Source organism: Phocoena sinus, chromosome 2 (assembly GCF_008692025.1).
Source record: "Phocoena sinus isolate mPhoSin1 chromosome 2, mPhoSin1.pri, whole genome shotgun sequence".
NCBI lineage: Eukaryota > Metazoa > Chordata > Mammalia > Artiodactyla > Phocoenidae > Phocoena > Phocoena sinus.
This window is the reverse complement of record NC_045764.1, coordinates 135,332,410-135,355,454: the sequence shown is the minus strand read 5'-3', so window position 1 is coordinate 135,355,454 and position 23,045 is coordinate 135,332,410. Positions and strand designations below refer to the sequence as shown.

The following is a 23,045-nucleotide window of genomic DNA, read 5'->3' as shown; positions in this document are numbered from 1 at the left end:
AAAAATAAATTAAAAAAAATAACTGGTACCCATGGACACAAACATTTAAATGTGAAAGCAGTCATTCTGAAAGTTGAATCTGGAAAGAAGAAAAACTTCAAATATATCTCCTAGAAAAACAAACCGAATCTCTGTGTGGGAGACAGTTTATCAAATTAAAATCTTTCTGATCAGTCTAATGAAAACTTTAACAGCCCTTGTAAATTCAAAATAAGGTTTAGGTCAATGATTACCTGGCATATCATGCACCTAAAATGTTGGGTTCCCTACTCTGAAAGCACATATAAAACCCCACAAGATCAAAGCTAGAAAAGGAGTCCAGCTGCCCTCTCTTCAAGGAAATAAATATATAGACTGCAACACAGGTAGTTTTCCTCTAAAAAGGGAAAGCAAATTTACTTTCAAGGTCAGTTTTAGGAAGGGAAGTAGGAGAGGAAAAGGAAGGGAAACACAGTAAGAGACTGCTTTTTTTGTACATTTCTTTAGAGAAGCTAACAGGCTTCTTAATTATTATTATACAAGTAATAGATGTTCATTGTAAAAATCAGAGAACACATAAAAGTTAAAAAAAAAAATAAGGCTCACTCACAATCCCAGATTCAAGAATAAACAAAGTTAGTTAACAATTTGGTATTATTTCTCAATATTTTTCCCACGCACATTTATTTTTGAGTGAGCTCTTCTAAACTGTGGTTGCATCATTAGTATCCTGCTTCATTTATGCACCAGTGTTATTAATATCTTTCTACATCATTAAGTATTTTTCTAAACCCAATCTTGATAACTGTATGAATATTCAGTTAAATATACTCAGGTAAATATAGGTATAAAAGTAGAGTTTATGAGTTTATATAAGTAACAAACAAAACAGTGCCTTGTTTGTAGTAAGCACTATAAGTGCTAAGTATTCTATGGCCTAGTAGCAGAACTGATTATTTCCTTAGGATAAATTTCTGTTAATAAACCACTGGATTAAAGAACTTGTACATCTTTAATGCTTTGTTACTCAGCAATAGCCTCTTTTGTCATAATAGACTGCCTCAGTACAAATATTCAAGGACAGAAACAATACTTGCAACAGTTAGTTAAACCCTCAGCCTCATGTCAGATAGTGTCCAGTGACTACAGCAAAGGAAAAATTTAATAAACAAAAGGAGACAAGGAAGATTTTCAACCAAAATTTCGTTCTATTTATACTTGCTACTATAATTCTGTTCATCCCAACACCACTGTAAACTCACCATTGAATTAAGCTATTTTCCAATGTTTCTTTTCTCTGAATTACTTCATCCAGAACATCAGTAGTGGGCTGAAAAGTAGAAGCAACTGGTGGAAACGGAGGGCCATTATATTTTGTAGAAACAACTTTAACACTTCTGTTAAACTCCAGAATTGGTTCAGAGTATTCCAGAATTTCATCACATTTTTCCTCTTCCTGGTAATAATAAAAACAAAACTATTATATTCATGTATCTGTTCAACACTTACTGAGTGCTAAGTAGAGATAACTTAGGTAGGTGAATTAACCAACACTTCTAAATTAATCAATAGCATTTTCTAACTGGTGATATCACATTATTTATAGTATACACACTTGTCATATAAATCACATTGAAGAAACTTAATTACACAATTATATTGTGTTTTTAAAGCCCAATATTCAGGGACTTCCCTGGTGGTCCAGCGGCTAAGACTCCACGCTCCCAGGGCAGGGGGCCTGGGTTTCAACCCTGGTCAGGGAACTAGATCCCACATGCCGCAACTAAAAATCCTGCATGCCACAACTAAAGATCCCGCACGTCACAACGAAGGTCCCACGTACCACAACTAAGACCTGGTGCAGCCAAATAAATAAATAAATATTTTAAAATATATATATATTCATTTTAAACAATCATAAAACAAGCTAGAAAACTTGGTTGTTCCTACATAAAACATTATTAACATTTCCCTCTATAAATTTATTATCGTCGTAAAACTAACACTTCCAAATATTACTGCTTATCCTTACAGAACATATAATTTACATTTAAATATGCAGTTAGGTCATCTTACACATTATTTGTACCATCACATCATGATTAAAAGAGTTACTTCCGGAATTTTAAAACTTTTTATTATGAAAAATATACATGTTTAAAAGTGAACAAAATAGTGCTCATGCACTATATCTGTTACATATAAATAATATGAATCCCACTTACCTGTTCCCCAGCTTTAACAATTATCAACTCATAACGAACTCTGTGTCATCTATACTTCCCCCATCCACTTTCCCCTTTGCACACCATTTTGAAGTAAACCACAGATACCATATCATTTTATCTGTAAATAATGCAATATGTATCTCAAAAAAAGTTAGGGCTCTTTAAAAAATATAACTCAATAATATTGTCTCATTGAAAAATGAAGTCCACAGCTATTAAGTGGCAGAGCAAGGATAGAAACACTTGTCTTTGAAGTCCAAATTCTTTGCTATTTCTACAATGTTCCTTTCACTTATATATTGAACAGTTGTCTAATGTCTTTGCTATATTCTTACCTTCAAAACATTCATGTCGAGCTCACATGAGAAGACACACTGGTGAGCAAGTAACAATGTAGTGCATATCTCTTAATGTTTAAAATAGGATTTTATTTTATGATTGACAAAACTAGTCTTGGTTCTGAAAGTCTAAGAAATATAAACAAATGTCTTCTTTAAAGTTCACTGACACATCATTATTCAAGTAGTCTCTATGTTCTATGACCTTTTCTCCCATCCTTTATATTTTACTTCCAGCTACTTTTTCCCTCCTTCTATTTAACCATTTCTATCATTTCTATATCTCTTCCTGCTATATGGGCTCTTCCCTTGGATTTTAGACCCCTCACAACTTTTTTCCTCAATATGAACTAACTGGCGAACTTGCCAATAATCCAGAAATGAAAACAGACAAGTGTAATAGAATGAAGAAAGGACAGACTGGAGAGAAGGAAACCAAAGGAAACAAAAAGGAAGAAGGAAGTAGGAAGCAGGAGAGAGGAGATGCAGGTGGGAAACAGCTAACAATCATTAAGTTTCATGGAGGTAGCTAGGTGATATAGAAGATAACACTGTAGTACAGAATAACAACCTTACAATTTTAAAATAAAAATATATTTAACTGCAAAGTAAAAGGAAGTTTCTCAAAGCTCTGTTACATAATACTGATGGTCAAAAGATATTCAACCATCAGAAACAAGGCAAGGATGTTCCCTCTCACCACTCCTTTTCAACATTGTACTAGAAGTCCTTGCTAATATAATTAGACAAGAAAAGAAAAGTAAAGGTATACAGATTGAGAAGGAAGAAATAAAACTATCTTTGCACATGACATGATTGTCTATCTTTGCACATGACATGATCGTCTATGTAGAAAAGCTGAAAAAATCAACAAAAAGACTCCTGGAATTAATTAGCAATTATGGCAAGTTTGTAGGATACAAGGTTCACATACAAAAGTCCATCACTTTCCTATATGCCAACAATGAACAAGCAGAATTTGAAATTAAAAACACAATGCCATTTACATTAGCACACCCCCCCAAATGAAATACTTAGGTATAAATCTAACAAAACACGTACAAGATCTATATGAGGACAACTACGTAATTCTAATAAATGAAATCAAGAACTAGATAAGTGGAGAGATATTCCACGTTCATGGAGAGGAAGACTCAATAACGTTAAGATGTTATTCCCAAATTGATCTATACATTCATGTAATTCCAATAAAAATCTCAACAAGTTATTGTGGAGATATCAACAAACTTACTCTAAAAAGATATCATGGAGAGGCAAAAGACCCAGAATAGCTAATATGATATTGAAGGAGAAGTACAAAGTTGGAGGACTGACACTATCCAACGTGAAGACTTAACAATAATCAAGACAGTGTGGTACTGGTGAAAGAACAGACAAATAAATCAGTGGAACACAACAAAGAACCCAGAAATAGATCCACATAAATACAGTCAACTGATCTTTGGCAAAGGAGCAAAGGCAATACAATGGAGCAAAGATAATCTTTTCAACAAATGGTGCTGGAACAAATGGACATTCACAGGCAAAAAAAAAAAATTTAGACACAGAGATTACACCCTTCACAAAAATTAACTCAAAATGGATTACAGGGCTTCCCTGGCGGCGCAGTGGTTGCAAGTCCGCCTGCCGATGCAGGGGACACGGGTTCGTGCCCCACTCCAGGAGGATCCCACATGCCACGGAGCAGCTGGGCCTGTGAGCCACGGCCACTGAGCCTGTGCGTCCAGAGCCTGTGCTCCGCAACGGGAGAGGCCACAACAGTGAGAGGCCCACGTATGCCAAAAAAAAAAGGATTACAGACCTAAATGTAAAATGCTAAACTATAAAACTCCTAGAGATAACATAGGAGAAAACATAGATGACTGTGGGTATGGCAATGACTTTTTAAATTTAAGACCAAAGGGACAACCCATGAAAGAACTAATTGATAAGCTGAACTTCATTCAAATTAAAAACTTTTGCTCTGTGAAAACAAATGTCAAGAGAATTAGAAGATAAGATACAGACTGGGAGAAAATATTTGCAAAAGACACATTCTGATAAAAACTGTTATCCAGGGGCTTCCCTGGTGGCGCAGTGGTTGAGAGTCCGCCTGCCGATGCAGGGGACACGGGTTCGTGCCCCGGTCCGGGAGGATCCCACATGCCACGGAGCGGCTGGGCCCGTGAGCCATGGCCGCTGAGCCTGCTCGTCCGGAGCCTGTGCTCCGCGACAGGAGAGGCCACAACAGTGAGAGGCCCACATACCGCAAAAAAAAAAAAAAAAAAACTGTTATCCAAAATATACCAAAAAACCCTCTTAAAACTCAATAATAAGAAAATAACCCAATTTTCAAAATGGGCCAAAGACCTTAATGGACACCTCACCAAAGGTGATATAACGATGGCAAACAAGCATTTGAAAAGATGCTCCACATCATTTATCAGCAAAATGTGAATTTTTTGATTAATTTTTATTCGAGTATAGTTGATTTACAATGTTGTGCTAGTTTCTGCTGTACAGCAAAGTGAATCAGTTATACATATATCCACTCTTTTTTAGATTCTATTTCCATACAGGTCATTACAGAGTATTGAGTAGAGTTCCCTGTGCTATACAGTTGGCTCTTATTACTTATCTATTTTATATATAGAGTGTGTATATGTTAATCCCAATCTCCCCATTTATTCCTCCCCCCTCTTTTCCCCCTTGGTAACCATAAGTTTCTTTTCTACATCTGTGACTCTATTTCTGTTTTGTAAATAGGTTCATTTGTATCATTTTTTTAGATTCCGCATATAAGCAATATCTTACGATATTTGTCTTTGTCTGATTTCACTCAGTATGAGAATCTCTAGGTCCACCTGTGTTGCTGCAAATGGCATTATTTTGTTCTTTTTTATGGCTGAGTAATATTCCATTGTATATATGTACTACATCTTCTTTATCCATTCCTCCATTGATGGACATTTAGGTTACTTCCGTGTCCTGGCTATTGTAAATAGTGCTGCAGTGAACACGGGGGTACATGTATCTTTTTGAATTGTGGTTTTCTCCGGATATATACCCAGGAGTGAGATTACTGGATCATATGGTAGCTCTATTTTCAGCTTTTTAAGGAAACTCCATAATGTTCTTCATAGTAGCTGTACCAATTTACATTCCCACCAACACTGTAGGAGGGCTCCCTTTTCTCCACAACCTCTCCAGCATTTATTGTTTGTAGATTTTTTGATGATGGCCATTCTGACCAGTGTGAGGTGATACCTCACTGTAGTTTTGATTTGCATTTCTCTAATAATTAGTGACATTGAGCATCTTTTCGTGTGCCTGTTGGCCATCTGTATGTCTTCTTTGGAGAAATATCTATTTAGATCTTCCACCCATTTTTTGATTGTTTGTTTTTTTGATATTGAGCTGCGTGAGTTATATGTACATTTTGGAGATTAATCCCTTGTCAGTCACTTCATTTGCAAATACTTTCTCCCACTCTGTGGGTTGTCTTTTCATTTTGTTTATGGTTTCCTTCGCTGTGCAAAAGCTTTTAAGTTTCATTATGTCCCATTTGTTTATTTTTGTTTTTATTTTCATTACTCTAGGAGGGGGATAAAAAACGATCTTGCTGTGATTTATGTCAGAGAGCATTCTGTGTTTTCCTCTAAGATTTTTATAGTCCCTGGTCTTACATTTAGGTCTTTGACCCATTTTGAGTTTATTTTTGTGTATGGTGTTAGGGAGTGTTCTAATTTCATTCTTTTACATGTAGCTGTCCAGTTTTCACAGCACCACTTATTGAAGAGACTGTCTTTTCTCCACTGTATGTTCTTGACTCCTTTGTCATAGATTAGGTAACCACAGGTGTGTGGGTTTATCTCTGGACTTTCTATCCTGTTCCATTGAGCTATATTTCTGTTTTTGTGCCAGTACAACACTGTTTTGATGACTATAGCTTTATAGTATAGTCTGAAGTGAGGGAGCCTGATTCCTCCAGCTCCGTTTTTCTTTCTCAAGGTTGCTTTGCCTATTTGGGGTCTTTTGTGTTTCCATACAAACTGTAAAATTTTTTGTTCTAATTCTGTGAAAAATGCTATTGGTAATTTGATAGGGATTGCACTGGATCTGTAGATTACTTTGGGTAGTATAGTCATTTTAACAATATTGATTCTTCCAATTCAAGAACATGGTATATCTCTCCATCTGTTTGTCTTGTCTTTGATTTCTTTCATCAGCATCTTATAGCTTTCTGAGTACAGGTCTTTTGCCTCCTAAGTAGGTTTATTCCTAGGTATTTCATTCTTTCTGATGCACTGGTAAATGAGATTTTTCCTTAATTTCTCTTTCTGATCTTTCGTTGTTAGTGTATAGGAATGCAAGAGATTTCTGTGTATTAATTTTGTACCCTTCAACTTTACCAAATTCATTGATGAGCTCTAGTAGTTTTCTTTTTTTAAATTAATTAGTTTATTTATTATTTATTTTTGGCTGCATTGGGTCTTTGTTGCTGCATGCAGGCTTTCTCTAGTTGCGGCAAGTGGGGGCTACTCTTCGTTGCAGTGTGTGGGCTTCTCATTGCAGTGGCTTCTCTTGTTGCAAAGCACAGGCTCTAGGCACGCGGGCTTCAGTAGTTGTGTCACATGGGCTCAGCAGTTGTGGCTCGTGGGCTCTAGAGTGCAGGCTCAGTAGTTGTGGCGCATGGGCTTCATTGCTCCGTGGCATGTGGGATCTTCCCAAATCAGGGCTCGAACCCGTGTCCCCTGAGTTGGCAAGCGGATTCTCAACCACTGCATCACCAGGGAAGTCCCTCTAGTAGTTTTCTGGTAGCACCTTTAGGATTTTTATGGATAGTATCATGTCATCTGCAAACAGTAACAGTTTTACTTCTTCTTTTCCAATTTGGATCCTTTTACTTCTTTTTTTTCACTGACTGCCATGGCTAGGACTTCCAAAACTATGTTGAATAAAACTGGAGAGAGTGGGTATCTTTGTCTTGTTCCTGATCTTAGAGGAAATGCTTTCAGTTTTTCACTGTTGAGAATGATGCTTGCTGTGGGCTTATATATGGCCTTTATTATGTTGAGGTAGAGAAATGTAGATTAAAACAATAAGATACCATTACACACCTATTAGAATGGCCAAAATCTGGAATGCTGACAACACCAAATGCTGGCAAGGATATGAAACAGCAGGAACTATCATTCATTGCTGGTGAGAATGCAAAATGGTACAGCAACTTTGGAAGACAGTTCAGCGGTTTCTTACAAATCTGAAAATACTTTTACCATATAAGTCAGCAATTGTGCTCCTTGATATTTACTCAAAGGAGTTAAAAACGTATGTCCACAGAAAAAATCAGATGTTTGGTTTTGTTTTGTTTTCGTTTGTTTGGGTTTTTTTGGCTGCACAGTGTGGCTTGCGGGATCTTACTTCTCTGACCAGGGACTGAACCCGGGCTCCTGGCAGTGAAAGCACGGTATCCTAACCACTGGACCACCAGGGAATTCCCTCAGATTTTTATAGCAGCTTTATTCATAATTACCAAAACTTGTAAACAACCAAAATGTCATTTAGTAGGTGAATGGATAAATAAACTGTGGTCCATCCAGACAATGGAATATTATTCAATGCTAAAAAGAAATGAGCTATCAAGCCATGAAAAGATATGGAAGAAACTTAAGTGCATTTTACTAAGTGAAAGAAGCCAATCTGAGAAAGCTGCATACTGTATGACTCCAAGTAGACTGCATTCTGGAAAAGACAAAACTATGAAGACAGTAAGAAGATCAGTGGTTGCCAGGGACTGGGGTGGGTAGGGGGGACAGATGAATAGTCAGAACACAGAGGATTTTAGGGCAGAGAAAATACTCTATATAATAGCATAATGATGAACACATTTTTCCAAATCCATAGAATATACAACATAAAGAGTGAACCCGGGCTTCCCTGGTGGCGCAGTGGTTGAGAGTCCGCCTGCCGATGCAGGGGACACGGGTTCGTGCCCTGGTCTGGGAAGATCCTACATGCCACGGAGCAGCTGGGCCCGTGAGCCATGGCCGCTGAGCCTGCGCATCCAGAGCCTGTGCTCCGCAATGGGAGAGGCCACAGCACTGATAGGCCCACGTACCGCAAAAAAAAAAAAAAAGAGTGAACCCTAAGGTCATCCATGGACTTTGAGTGATTATGAAGTGTCAGTTTGTAACAAGTCAAAATTGTTGGGGTATGTTGATAATGGGGGAGACCATGCATGTGTGGGGGTAGGGAACATATAGAAAATTTCTGTACATTCCTCTCAATTTTGCTGTGAACCTAAACTGCTCTAAAAATAATAAAGTCTTTAAAAAGAAAAGATAATCAAATCACGTAAAAAAAATGCTAGTAGAAAAATAAATTCACGTGATTGCTAATAAGCTTTGTTACCTGTATGATATCGATTACTTCATCGAAGTTAGTTCCTGGAAACTTCACCTCTTCTTCATCTGCCTTCATAAATTCTGGAGTCTAAGAAAGCATTTTCAGAAAGTTTTGGTTGTGTTTAATGTCTTTTTAATTTATACCTAATTTATCATAATACCATAGCATAAGCTTATAATTACATGCCCCTATTTTTTATTTTGATATCCTGCTCAGACTTGATTTAACTAGTAAATGAAATCCAAGCTAGTCTCCAAGTTATCATTTCAATAGCTATAAAAAACTAGGTATCAGTTTTTCTATCAAGGACTCCACCAACAATGCAACTTAAGTCAATTGATCAAGTTGATATAATTGTGATTTCTCTCCTAGAATTAAGACAAAGAAATGTGTTTGTATGTATAGATATATAAGTTTACCCATATACAAACTCACAAAAAGACAGATACAGAATCAAATAATTTAGAAAGACAAACAAAATAATTATTTTACAAATTTAGCCTCTAGGCCTCACTATATATAATCTAGTCACCAAAAACCACAATAGACAATTCCTGAGAGAAGAATGATGAACAGTCCAAAAAATTATTTGTAATCATATATGTTTTAATAAACTTCTGGTTAAAAAAATTATTGATGAAAAATAAAATTAGGCACAAGAGCCGTTCAGGGCCAGTTTTATTTTACTATTTCTGATTGTGAAAAAGTGATGTTCTTCCTCTCCTTAAAACTGTATCCTCAATGAACAAATTTGCTTACAATAGAGGAGACCTGGGGAAATGTTACAGTGCTATTTTGCTGTGTAGTAAAGTCATAATTTTGTCATTCAATCATAAGCAGCAAATAAATATTAGAAAGAAATGCATATTTTTGCCTCATGTCAATAGTATGACGACAAAGTAACATCCCAAAACATAAACTCCAATTGTCACTATAAAATTCACATTCAGGAAAACTATAATTTAATTCCCATTTAAATCAAGATTCTTCTCCAAAGAGACAGAAATTCTTTCTTCACATATGAGTCTTACAACTTAAGTTACCAAAAAGTTACACTAAGGATTATCATTTTCAGAACATTTATAAATGTGAGGATATTAAACAAACTTTCTTTTTCAAGTTCATAAGCAACTTCAGGGACTTCCCTGGTGGAGCAGTGGTTAAGAATCTGCCTGCCAGTGCAGGGGACAACAGTTTGATCCCTGGTCAGGGAAGATCCCACATGCTGTGTAGCAACAAAGCCCATGCGCCACAACTACTGAGCCTGCGCTCTAGAGCCTGCGTGCCGCAACTACTGAGCCCACGCACCACAACTATTGAAGCCTAGAGCCCGCGCTCTGCAACAAGAGAAGCCACTGCAATGAGAAGCCTACGCACTGCAATGAAGAGTAGCCCCCACTCTATGGAACTAGAGAAAGCCCACGCGCAGCAACAAAGACCCACGCAACCAAAAATAAATTGATTAATTAAAAAAAAAGCAATTTCACATTTGTTTTGAATCTTTTCCTTAAAACGAAAATTATTAAAATAGATTATAATGGAAGCCTTTGCATGGAATAACATTAGTTAAAAATCCATAGTCAGACATTGCTCAAAGATATAGAATACATTTCTGAACATACCTGTATCCAGGTTTTCAGAGGAGGAGGAGGAGATGCTTCTTTGGGACTAGACGGAGATAGACCAACATCAGCACTACCATTTGAAATGCTGTCAATATCTACATTGGGTAATACCTAAAACAGAATACAACATCCAGCTTTCAGTTCATCATTTTGACTCAAATATTTGTGAATCTATGTATCAATAACATATTTAACTTTTTATTGCAAAGTCAATGGATAACAAATTTAAATTATGAAAGTGTATTTTACAAAATTTGGAAAATAAAAGGGAAACACAAAGAATCCTATTATCTTAAGACAACATCATTTTCACTATTCCCTTTATGTTTTTACTATCCACTTATGCATAGCTAAAATCTAAAACAGTTTCATTCCTGATTTTCCATTGTAATTAGGTCATAAACACCTTACTATACTTCCATATAGACTTCATAATAGTATTTTAAATGACTGCATAGTATTTCAAGAAAATACATGCCTTATTTAATCATTTCCTGTTGGTAAACATTTAGGATATTCACTATTAGATAGATAGATATATATCACTCCAAAAAACTTCATATATACATAGGGGTTTTTTCCCTGAACTTTGAATTATTTCATTATGCTAGATAGCCAGATATTAGGCTAACTTCTTGAGCCAAAAAGCATAAATATTTAAGATTCTTGATAATTACTGCCCAAATGCAATGAAGAGTTCTATTTCCATCATCAAAAACATAATTAATTGTTTTATCCAACCTTCACCCAAATTAGATAATAGAAGTGCTTCAGCAAGAACAGTTTTTAAATGGAGGTATATTATTGTTATTTTAATTTGCATTACCTTGGTAACTAGCAAGATTTAAATTACTCAATTTGATTGCTTATAACTTCCTCTTCTGTAGAGTCTTATACATGTTCTTTGAATATTTCTGGATTTGCTCTTATGTTTTCTTATTAATTTATGGAGGTTTTTATATTTAAAAATTAAAACTTTCTATCATATTCCTTTCATATGTTCTCACTGTATTTTGTTTTTCCTTTTCATTTAGGAATCTTTTACATATATAAGTTTTAGATTTTATAGATTCAAATCTATTTTCTATCATAACTAAGATTTTTCCTCTATATCCAGACTTAACTTCATTTTTGATAAGGACTACACGCAATTATCTTCTAATTCTTCTATGTTTGTATATCTTGTAGTTATACTTTAGCCAATTGCCTAGTTGGAACTCACTTGATACACAGTAAAAGTTTAGAGTCTAAAACCGATCTACTTTCCACACTGCTAACTAATTATAACATACATTATTTCATTTAAAATAATCTTATTTCCCACTGACTAATGAACTATCTATCACATATTACAGTTTTTTTAAAATAACCAAGGCTATTTCTGAAATAGGACCAGTATCAAAACACTTTAACTTTTCTAAACCTTTGTTCTTTCAAATGTCAAAATGATCCTAAAGTTCAAGTTTTAAAAGAATTATGGCTTTTATTTTTTAATACAATTTCACTTAAATTATACATTAACTTAGGAAGAATTGTCATCTTGAATATTTAAGCTTCACATTATAAGTTCTCTCTCCATTCATTCAAGTCCTCTTATATATGTTTGTATAAAGATTAAAGTATTAATTATATAAGACAAACACATTAAGCCTTTTTAAAATTAATTATTATATACTATTGAATTGTTCCCTTTGGAATACCATCAAGTCACCTGGATATGAGTTATCAGCTTAGAAAAGGTAGCTTAAGTCATGCAGAACAAGGATAGCAATATCACGTTAATATCATAGTTTGAAAGAAGGAAAGACCCATCATGAAAGCACAGTTTTCATGAAGCAATATAATAGATTTTAAGTACTCAAGTTAAGCCAAATATTTGTTTCCTTAAATTTTTCTGTTCATGCACACTGAATACCTGCACAGTAAGCTGAGGAGGATCTCTTTTTTCTGACTTCATTCCTACAACTGCTATGTTAGGTTTCTTTACTCCAGTTTCTGCTTTTCGAGATGATGGTGGAATAGAAGTAGTCACTGTTACAGGGTGTGGCTTGTTTACAATTACTCCAGCAGGTGGCATGGAATCACTATTACTTTGGGTTTGTCCTAAAAAATTTGGGGGGAAAAGAAGTCAACCATTTCAGAAGTAAAGAGAAATTCTAATATAAAACCTAGATCTTTATGCCTAAATTCTCATAGGAAAGGAAAGCACTATCTGCAATCACCTTTTCCTCTATCATCACCACTGCCATCATACTCACCATGTCATCCTTTTAGCAGCGACTAACATTAGGTGCTCATGTGTACTAAACAGTTCACATACACTATCTAATTTAAATAAGCTTATGGAGTATTAATATTATCCACATTTTACATTTGAGGGAGCAGAGGTTTAGAGACATAACTTAATTTGCCAAAGGTTATGATAGTAAGTGGCAAAGCCAAAACTAAAGTGTATTGCATTGTGTTGTATTATTTTTATTCTCAAATCTTCGTAGGGCAGCAACAGACAGAAATAAAACCGACAACAAAATACTAGTGTTTGACTACCAATAAAGAGCACGTAGGCCAACTATCTGCTAACTATCATAGCTGTCAAAATTTTGTTACCTTTCACTTCAAAAGTTCCACTTGTTTCCTAAATTTCAAAGTAAAGAGGGACAGTGCAGTGCATTCATTAAAAACACAGACTCTAAAGTCACACTGCCTGGGTTTGACTCTTGGCTCCACTCTAGCTATGTGGCCTTTGACAAATTACTGAACTCTTCTGTGCCTCAGTTTCTTCATTTATAAAACTGGTACATTACCATGCATTTTATAGAGTGGATTAAATAAGTTAATATATATAAAGTGCTTAGATCTGTCCCTGGCACACAGTAAGGACTTTATAAGTATCAGCTATTATTTTAGTAGAAGACATGTTTGAACAGACAGCTACCAAGTTGACATGCCATTAACCCATAATATCAAAATTAAAAATTCTCTTATGTTGAAAAATATTCACATTTAAATAATTCACCAAAATTAAGAATCACAGTGATATTTAAAAAAAAAATAGCTATCAAAATTTGAAGAGCTAGTGTGAGAACAAAAATTATTTGCTCAACTTTTACAATGATGGATCTGAGAGGCCTCAAATAAGTTAATAACAAACTATTAGCTTGGAACACACAACTACATAATTTTTACTTATCACGGCCTAGTTCAAAAGTATATAGAAGGTAATTCAAAGTACTTTCTCCTAAGATATGATGATATTAAACCAATCAAAATTCTCAAGTTCTTTAATTATTACGAATGTCTATGACATGTCTAAACATTATTTTAATTTCATCTACAGAAATATATTATAAAATACCAAAAGAATGTTTCCTGTAAGTGAAAATATAGCATCATTTCAGAGACTGCTACTACACAAGTTAAGACACATTCTGTGGCCCTACTCACAAATACAAACAACACATAAAGGAAAAGGTAGGTGACTACTATGTCAGTATCACTTTGTGATTTCTGGTATTGCTGATTAGAATTCTAAAATTTACTCCATATATTTTGTTACGTCTTACCTAAAAGAACTGCCATAGGAATTAGATGACCTTCCAGTGTACCTGAAAATGTAGGCATTTCCCGGCTTGGGCTGAACAAATACTGCTGCTCACCAGGAGACAGTGTAGTTAAGGTATGTTGCAGTTTAGAATCTGTCTTTGTAGGTTTTGTTGCATAAAAGTCAGTTTGTGTTCTTATTGACTTTACTTTAGTGCCTATAATAATGACCAATGGCAGATATTTTAAAATATTGTTTGAACATCTACTATACAGTCATCTACAAATATAGCAACCCTTCCTCACAGAAAAATCTCATTCTATATAATAATGTTACAGGGCCCCAAAATATAAGTAAACCAGGGGTTGGCAAACTTTTTCTTAATTGGTCAGATAGTAAATATTTTAGCCTCATTGGCCGTGTGGTCTCAGTGGCAACATCTCAACTCTGCTGTTGTAGCATGAAAGCACTCATAGACAATACTTAAATGAACGAGTATCGCTATGCTCCAATAGAGCTTTATTTATAAAAACAGGCAGCTGACCTGCAGGTCATGGTTTTTCAACCTCTGAATAGATGTAACAACTTGTGCAACTACTATGATAGAAAAGATACAATAACTAGAATAAAATGTTGAATAAAGATTCAAAGGAATATTCAGAATGTATTATTTAACTCGTTACGTTTTTTCCTATGAGTATAAGAAAGTTAATGACCATTTTTGGAATTGAAAATGTTTTCATCCTCTCATTATTCTGTATAACCAGGCTTTATCCTTTGAAATTATGTACAGATAATCAAATTCTGTATTTATTAAAACCTTGCAGAAGTTAATAACATTATACATTTTTAATCACTATTTAGTAAACCTATATAGATATTAAATCCTGAATTCTTAAATAATTAGAAATTTTTCTGATTATCTGTCTCTCTGGAGAAGAACATAAATTTCTGTGGAACCTGAGAAAAGTGAAGAAAACTAAAAGTGTAAAGGAAAAGAAACTAAAATCTTTTCTATTGATAAATAAATACCTGACATTTCTACATTTTTACTTTTAATATAAGAGTAGTTTTATAGGGCTTCCCTGGTGGCGCAGTGGTTGAGAGTCCGCCTGCCGATGCAGGGGACACGGGTTCGTGCCCCGGTCTGGGAGGATCCCACATGCCGCGGAGCGGCTGGGCCCGTGAGCCATGGCCGCTGAGCCTGCGCGTCCGGAGCCTGTCCTCCGCAACGGGAGAGGCCACAACAGTGAGAGGCCCGCGTAACGCATAAAAAAAAAAAAAAAAAAAAAAAAAAGAGTAGTTTTATAAATCTAGACTTTTAAATATAGTTTTATGATCCGAGGAAGAAAAATTTTAGTACCACATCTATATATTTTTTTCATCATGTTCTCAAGTATTCATTCATTCAATTGAAGGAATATTTTTCTTGAATGTTTATTTATTTATTTTTGATAAATTTATTTCTTTATTTTTGGCTGCGTTGGGTCTTTGGTGCTGCGTGCAGGCTTTCTCTAGTTGTGGCGAGCAGGGGCTACTCTTCGTCACGGTGCATGGGCTTCTCATTGCAGTGGCTTCTCTTGTTGCGGAGCATGGGCTCTAGGTGCACGGGCTTCAGTGGTTGCAGCACACGGGCTCAGTAGTTGTGGTGCATGGGCTTAGCTGCTCCATGGCATGTGGGATCTTCCTGGACCGGGGATCGAACTCATGTCCCCCTGCGTTGGCAGGCGGATTCTTAACCACTGTGCCACCAGGGAAGTCCTCTAGTTTAAGAGGATTAAGACAATGTCTTAACTCTTTGTGGCCTTCACAATACATAGTATAATAATGATGGACACATAAAAGGTATTTGTAAAAAACTTTTTAATTGAACCCTAGCTAGACCTAAGGTAGGTTTTCTTTTTCTTTTTCTTAGCTTCCACCCAGTTTTGTTTAGTCTGAAAGGGATGATGTTGCTTATTTCTTACTATAATACAACAGATTAGTTTGAATTCTGGGCTTCCAGGCAACCACCTCAGAGAAGACTGCCGTTTAATTTACTTGCTACAAACAAATGGTTCTTCAGTGGAGGGGGCCTCTGCGGTGGTACTGATACCTCTGCTTCCATGTTTGTACTGCAGGTGCTATATAGAATCTGAAAGGTGCCTAGCAGTAACTTCTCTCACTGCTAACACTAAGAAACTTAAAGGCAGAGGGGGAAGTGAATGTAGATAGTGTCTAATAGTAACATCATAGTAAGCACTTTTGATGTTTTTAAAGATTTAAAAAATGTATTTAAAGATTTTTTAGAAACAATATCAAAAGTGAGATGTACACGGGCTTAGTTGCTTAGTTGCTCCACGGCATGTGGGATCTTCCCGGACCAGGGTTTGAACCCATGTCCCCTGCACTGGCAGGTGGATTCTTAACCACTGCACCACCAGGGAAGCCCCTTGAATGTTTATTTAAAATATATTTTTTCAGCATTTAAAATGTGTTTGGCATCATTCCAGACACAGGGACTACAAGTACTGAATAAACCAACTGTATTCATGTAGCTTACACTCTAGTAAGGAAAAAAATTGATAAACAAATAAAAGTATAATGTCAGATGGTGAAAAGTGCTATGAGGAACAACAGGCAAAGGAATAGAGAGGGTTAAATGATAACATTTTGGATAGGATGGTCAACATAGACCTCTCTGAGGAGCTAACAGCTAAGAGCAGAGATTGAAAGAACTGACTGAGCCATGCAAGGGTCTGACAGAAAAGCCCTCCAGGCAGAGGGAATAACAGGCACCAAGGCCCAAGGAGAAGCCTAGGTCCATAGGTTCTCAATCACTTCTACCATTAAAAGGATTACTTCATAAAGTGATTTTTGGATTTAAAAGTATTTTAAAACCTTAACTTATTTTTTGCAAAGGCTTACCAAACCCCAAATATAAGTCAATAGCAAGCTCTAAGAAACAAGGAAACATTAGGGTAAATATCATCCACAAGCTTAGTAAAATAAAATCTATAGGATTTGTAGATAAACTGACACCCTATATGATCAACTAACTTTTGGAAAGGAAAGGAAAGAAAAATAAAGCAACTGCCACAGCTTCAACTTCCAGAAAGGATCAGAAAGGTAAATGAGTTGGGATCCATGAGTGACGGCATGTTGCCAAAGTGCCTTACAGACTGCTAAAGCACAAGTTGAGAAACATCAAAATGCAACCAAAGTCAACGGACTCAATATTTAACTAAGAGTTATATTTAAATATACTAGTGAAATGGTAGGTGTGAGTCAAAACATATAGTGATAAAGGTATTTTTAGTTGTGTACAAAAGTAACAAAAAAATTTTTCCCCTTTGCTAACTAAGGCTCTTTGAGGACAAACCAAACTGCAAAAGTGCCCATAAGCACTTTTATGATAATGTACAGCATATGGCTTATCTTTCTGTTCATAAAGAATGTGATGGGGCTTCCCTGGTGGCACAGTGGTTGAGAGTCCACCTGCCGATGCAGGGGACGTGGGTTCGTGCCCCGGTCTGGGAAGATCCCACATGCCGCAGAGCGGCTGGGCCCGTGAGCCATGGCCACTGAGCCTGCACGTCCGGAGCCTGTGCTCCGCAACGGGAGAGGCCACAGCAGTGAGAGGCCCGCGTACTGCAAAAAAAAAAAAGAATGTCATGGAGTAAGCTTTGCAAGGAAATGTCTACGTTCCCTAGATTATAATTTAAATGGCTTAAAAGTCATCATCTCATAACTTTTATCATGCTTTATCTGAAGATACCATCTAATCCTATTTTTTCCCCACTGATCCTATCTTGAATCTGGTCTATTTTTCCCTACTTTCCTAAAAGGAAATGTTTCCATCCCTAAGCATTACATAATTTGAACAGTATTTATAAGTAATAAAAAGCAAAAATTAAACTCTACATATTAAACCAATACCACAAAAAATGAGTTTTATCACCAAAAAATGAGGTTCCTTACCTTTAACTTGCTCTATTACTTTTGGTCTCTGTGGTCTGGACTTAGGAGATGGAGAATTAAATCTGAGATATGGTCCTTTTTTAAGAGTGCTGCGATGACCCTGATAAACTGGTTTTCCATAGATTTGTAACATATAATCCTTGTCTTGTACCACTGTGGTTGCTTTCAAAAACCCCTAAGTATACAAAGTTATTCAACTCACCAGCAAAATAGTCATCAAACACTTATCTCATTTTTCTAAAAACCCCTTTTGCCAACTTAAGTACTATACTAAGAATGATCAGGTCAGGAAAGTCCTCTACGTTGAATGGCTCTTAAATTCTGGAGATAGTTCTCAAACTACAGTTATAGAGTTTTCCAAAGCATGAAAATTAAATACAAAAATCTTCCACCCAAAAAACATGAAGTTTCTTACACTACTAAGCATACTTTCAGCACCAAAAAGTAAGTTTAAACACATTTTACATATGAAAGTAATAACTGTCAAGTACAGTAAAATAACATAAACCAAGTCTTTAAATAATTTCCTACATTCCTGATCTCACCTTCAATCACAACTAAATGCCACAGAAAGGTAGCATTTATTGAGCATCTTCTAAGTACTAAGTACTGAATTAATCAGATGCTTTATGAATCTGCCCAACAATCCATGTTTGGCATTAACAAAGTTACAGCTTAGTTAGAACAGCCAAAAAATTCCCTCTAGGATCTAGTGCCATGCCTCGCAATCACTAGGCACTAAACAGACATTTGTTAAACTGAAAAATAAACAAACTAAAATTTATACACACACACACACACACACACACACACACACACACAAAACATACAAAGATGAAATACAATTTTGAATACCATGAACTAGAGGATCTAATTTTTGGACTAGATGATCTCTAGATATACCTGCTGTAACTGAAATACTGTGATTATAAGTGTGAGATGTCAGAAGGAAGGAACTGTATACTTTGTGCAGTGATTTCTACATGATGGATATCCAAAACTCTAAATATCAATAGTTTAAAGATGGTTTACATTTGTATAGTCATTCATATTTTTAAAACATTTTCATAGTCATTTCCTTATTTATGTCTTTAAAAAATGATCAATTATAATGCAACATTTACATCACAAAACCAGATTAGGATCTTACCTCTTTTTTCTCTTTCTGTAAGCTTGAAGCAGGCATGCTCCTTGTAGGTGGATTTCTAATTTGCTCCTCTTTTTGTTTTTGAGAATGTTTTCTTGGAATTACAGAGTTGTTTACCGTTTTGTCTTGTGTGTTGGTTTTAATATCTTTACTCATGTTCTGAACTCTCTTGGTCCTTTGGTTCTTCTGATCAAATCTCTTTTGTTCATAATCTTTTCTTGCCAGTTCATCCTTAACATAACCAAAATTAAAATTACTTAAAATCTATCCAAGTAGTAATGCTTTCACATCAAAAGTACTAGAATTCATTTTCTGCTGCTATAGAAATATAATTTAGCAGTTTTAAAGACTTTATAAGTAAATGATATTGGTTTACATATGAATAAAAATTCTTTTTAGAATAAACAAAAAATTAAAAAGACTGGTGTTTTATGGAGCAGAGGGAATGAGAAATAGTAGATGATGTTCAGGGATAAGAGGGCAACTTTTCATTATAAAGCTTTTTACACTTCTTGATGTTTAAAACATATGAATACAGTAACTGTTCCAAAAATTAAATTAAAATATAAGTTTCCAAAAAGTAAACAATTTTGTAATAATATGCTGAGATTTATTTATAAATTAAAGTTACTTGTAGGTTTAAACAAGCATATTTTGCATGAAATCCACAGTTATAGAGTGACATATATTGCTAGTCGTCTGCAGAACCAGATATGAACTCCAAGTCTTCTGACGCTTAGCTCACTTTTTTTCTGGCGCATTACATAGCAGTTAATATAAATTCTTTATAACCATATTAAAGACATATATTCTTAAAACAACAGTGTTTAAAAGTGTATATTAGGGAATCCCCTGGCAGTCCAATGGTTCAGACTCTGTGCTTTCACTGCTGAGGGCCCAGGTTCAATCCCACAAGCTACACAGTGAGGCCAAAAAACCCCCCAAAAACAAAAAACAAGAAAGAAACAAAAATAAATCCCCCAAACCAAAAAAACTAACACTTCATCTTCTACCACTGTGAGTACGTAGATACACACATCTTACAGTCAGGAAAAAACACTTTGCATCCCAAGGTAAAAATAAGTTACCCTGTCTAGTTTTGCTTCTTCAAATACATAGAATTTTAAGAATTTCCTTTAAATTACTGACCCCTTGATAAAAACAACTGTCGTGGATTTTTGCAATGCTAATGTCTGAAGATACACCATGAGCTTTGTGGAGGTGAGAAAGTGGCAGTTTTTCCAGCTGGAACTGACTTCTCTAAACTTAGTAACCTTAAAAATCTTGTGGAGTATTTTCCTTTTAAGTAACTTTGATGTTTGTACTTTGGTAAGCCAATGCTTCTAAATCTGCTGTCTTTCTTTTTAAAGGATCCTTTTTTTGTAAGTATACTTCTTTCTTTTCTAAATGCTTTTGCTAAATTTTCTTTCAAATCACTCATATTTTAGTTATTATCCACAATTTTCCAGTTAACAGCCATAATATAATTTATGAGACAAAGCACATGTTAAGTAAAATGAAACTTATTACTAAGTAAGTATAAAGAGTGAAATTAAGAATTATCAGTGGACTTAAAAGGAATATTTTGAGAATATGTATGATACTTGTAAATTGTAATAAATGTTATCTCCTAAGAATTCAATTAATTCTTTTTTTTCCCAATACCTACCTGAATTTCTGCAGAAATAGTTTTAATCCAGTTATCTACTGCCTTTCTGATCCGAATCTTCTCTGACACCTCTCTACAAAACAGAAAAAAGAATTTTCTTAAATTAACATTAAAGGTCCTAAGAATAGATCTCTTACCTAGTTTTGAATCTATTGTGTAGCCCAATATCCTTCATCTGAAAATGAAAAACCAATGTTATTAGTTTCATCGAATGTTTGAAAAGCACATGTAGATCCCAGAAGAAATGTACCAAGGAGAGAAAAAAACAGGGAAAATTAACATCTGTGAAAAATAATAGCAACATGTACATACCCAAATTCCAACTTTATAATAAGTCCACATGTCAAAGGCAATGAAGAACATTTTCTAAACATTAAAACACACTAAAACAAAATGAAGCACTTAGAAAAAAAATTACGAGAGCCTGTAAACTGGCAGTTTCATAAAAAAAACCTTGGGATGCCAACATCCTGTCCTACCTGTTGGTAGATAGAGCATTGATAAATGAATACATGGCAGCTCCATCCTTTGCACGAATAATAGCTTCCAGGTTTTCTTCAAGTACTTTTTTATTGTTTTGTACTCCTCTCAAAATCTTCTCAGCATCTTTCAATATGGATCTCGTATTGGTTATTTGAAGCTTAATGGAATTCTGTGGAAGATCAGCAACCCCTGACACAATCTGAGATTCTTTTGGCTTAAAAGATAAAAAGGCAAGAATGTTAATATGTAAAACTCATATTAATATTTTAATCCAAATAAGAGCTATTACTATAGTTTGGGACATATACTATGCCAATATAGTCTAAGGAATCAATTTGTCAAATTGAAGAGCTATAAAAGAATACTTGGCAACTAAAGTTTCTTTCCATTTAGAAGCACTAATGTGAATGTTCAGTGAAATGGGGCTGGGAAGCCCACAGCAGTCTGGTGGCCAACAAAAGCTCTATCTGGTGAAGAAAGCTAAAACAAAATAAGAGCAAGTTGGCTCTAGGTAGGCAGAGCAGACAATGTGAACTGGATAAACGAGGGCCATTCACAGTTCCCTTCCGCCTTCCTTCCTCTCCAACAGAAGCTGGAGAGCTACAGGTTGCCATGTGGCTCAGTCTTAGCCAAGGAGCAGTAAGTAGAAATCACTTGATGAGGGCTTTTGGAAAAGTTTTGTAAGGGGAACAGGCTGGGCTGACATGTCTTTCCATGCTTTGTCTTCACCATTCCTCTTGCTTTCTGTCTTAATAACTTTATTTCTTCGTAATTTTTACCTTTACTAATCATTAATTTTAGTATCTTGCTCCCACCTTACCTGGAGTATGCCATTTGTTTCGTTCCTCTTTTGGCCAAGATCATGAAGAATATCATCAGACTTCTGCACGGTCACTTTAGCTGTTCCTAGTTCTTCATAGGAAGGAAATTTCTGAGTGGATAGAGGGTCAATGCTGTAAAAGATTTAAAATTAAAGTTTTCTAAATTGTCATAAATTTAGTAAACAGTTGATTATATAAATCTTTGATACATCCTTAGTTATATGAATTCTAAATGAGTCTTATTAAAATTGTACAACAGAATTAATCAGTTATGTGATTAAACATACGAAACACCAAAAATTACAAGAAACAAGATTACTCTGGCCAGACTGGTTTAGGAATAGTAGAAAAAGAGCAGGAAAAAGCTAACGTGCAAAAGCACTTCTGGAATGGTGGAGTAAGAATCTCTAAAAATCTACTCCTGTTAAGAGTAAAGAGAACACTAGCAAAAATGGTCAAATCAGCTTTTGCAGAACGCTGGAAATTAAACAAAAGCTTGCAACAACCCAAGGAATATTTAAGTAAGAAAATGGCTGACAAGAACAGCAAGCTCTATGGCATTTTTAACTTGCCCTATTCCCAGAGCCCTTTCCCCAACTCTGTGGTAGCTTTGAAAATCAACAGACTCGGGAATTCCCTGGTGGTCCAGTGGGTAAGACTCCATGTTCCCAATGCAGGGGGCCCAGGTTCGATCCCACATGTATGCCACAGCTAAGAAGTCTGCATGGTGCAACTAAGAAGCCTGCATGCAGTAACTAAAAAGGCCTCAAGAAAGATCCCACGTGCCACAACTAAGACCCAGCAAAGCCAAAATAAATAAATAAACATTTTTTAAAAAAAGAAAAC

General features: G+C 35.4%; 1 protein-coding gene across 9 annotated transcripts in view; it reads right to left on the bottom strand.

Annotated features, from left to right (window-relative positions):
* KIAA0586 (KIAA0586 ortholog) overlaps positions 1-23,045 on the bottom strand; it is a 125,775-nt gene that overhangs the window by 64,682 nt on the left and 38,048 nt on the right. For 7 of the 9 annotated variants that reach the window (XM_032622263.1, XM_032622266.1, XM_032622264.1 and 4 more), the window contains 10 exons: positions 22,199-22,331; positions 21,375-21,592; positions 20,896-20,968; positions 19,230-19,457; positions 18,080-18,254; positions 14,142-14,336; positions 12,494-12,681; positions 10,576-10,689; positions 8,960-9,040; positions 1,242-1,435 (listed from right to left, as the gene is read on the bottom strand). In XM_032622263.1, coding sequence (XP_032478154.1) covers positions 1,242-1,435; positions 8,960-9,040; positions 10,576-10,689; positions 12,494-12,681; positions 14,142-14,336; positions 18,080-18,254; positions 19,230-19,457; positions 20,896-20,968; positions 21,375-21,592; positions 22,199-22,331 — 1,599 coding nt within the window. The remainder of the gene's footprint in view (positions 1-1,241; positions 1,436-8,959; positions 9,041-10,575; positions 10,690-12,493; positions 12,682-14,141; positions 14,337-18,079; positions 18,255-19,229; positions 19,458-20,895; positions 20,969-21,374; positions 21,593-22,198; positions 22,332-23,045) is intronic. The other 2 variants (XM_032622265.1, XM_032622267.1) reach the window with 2 other exon arrangements.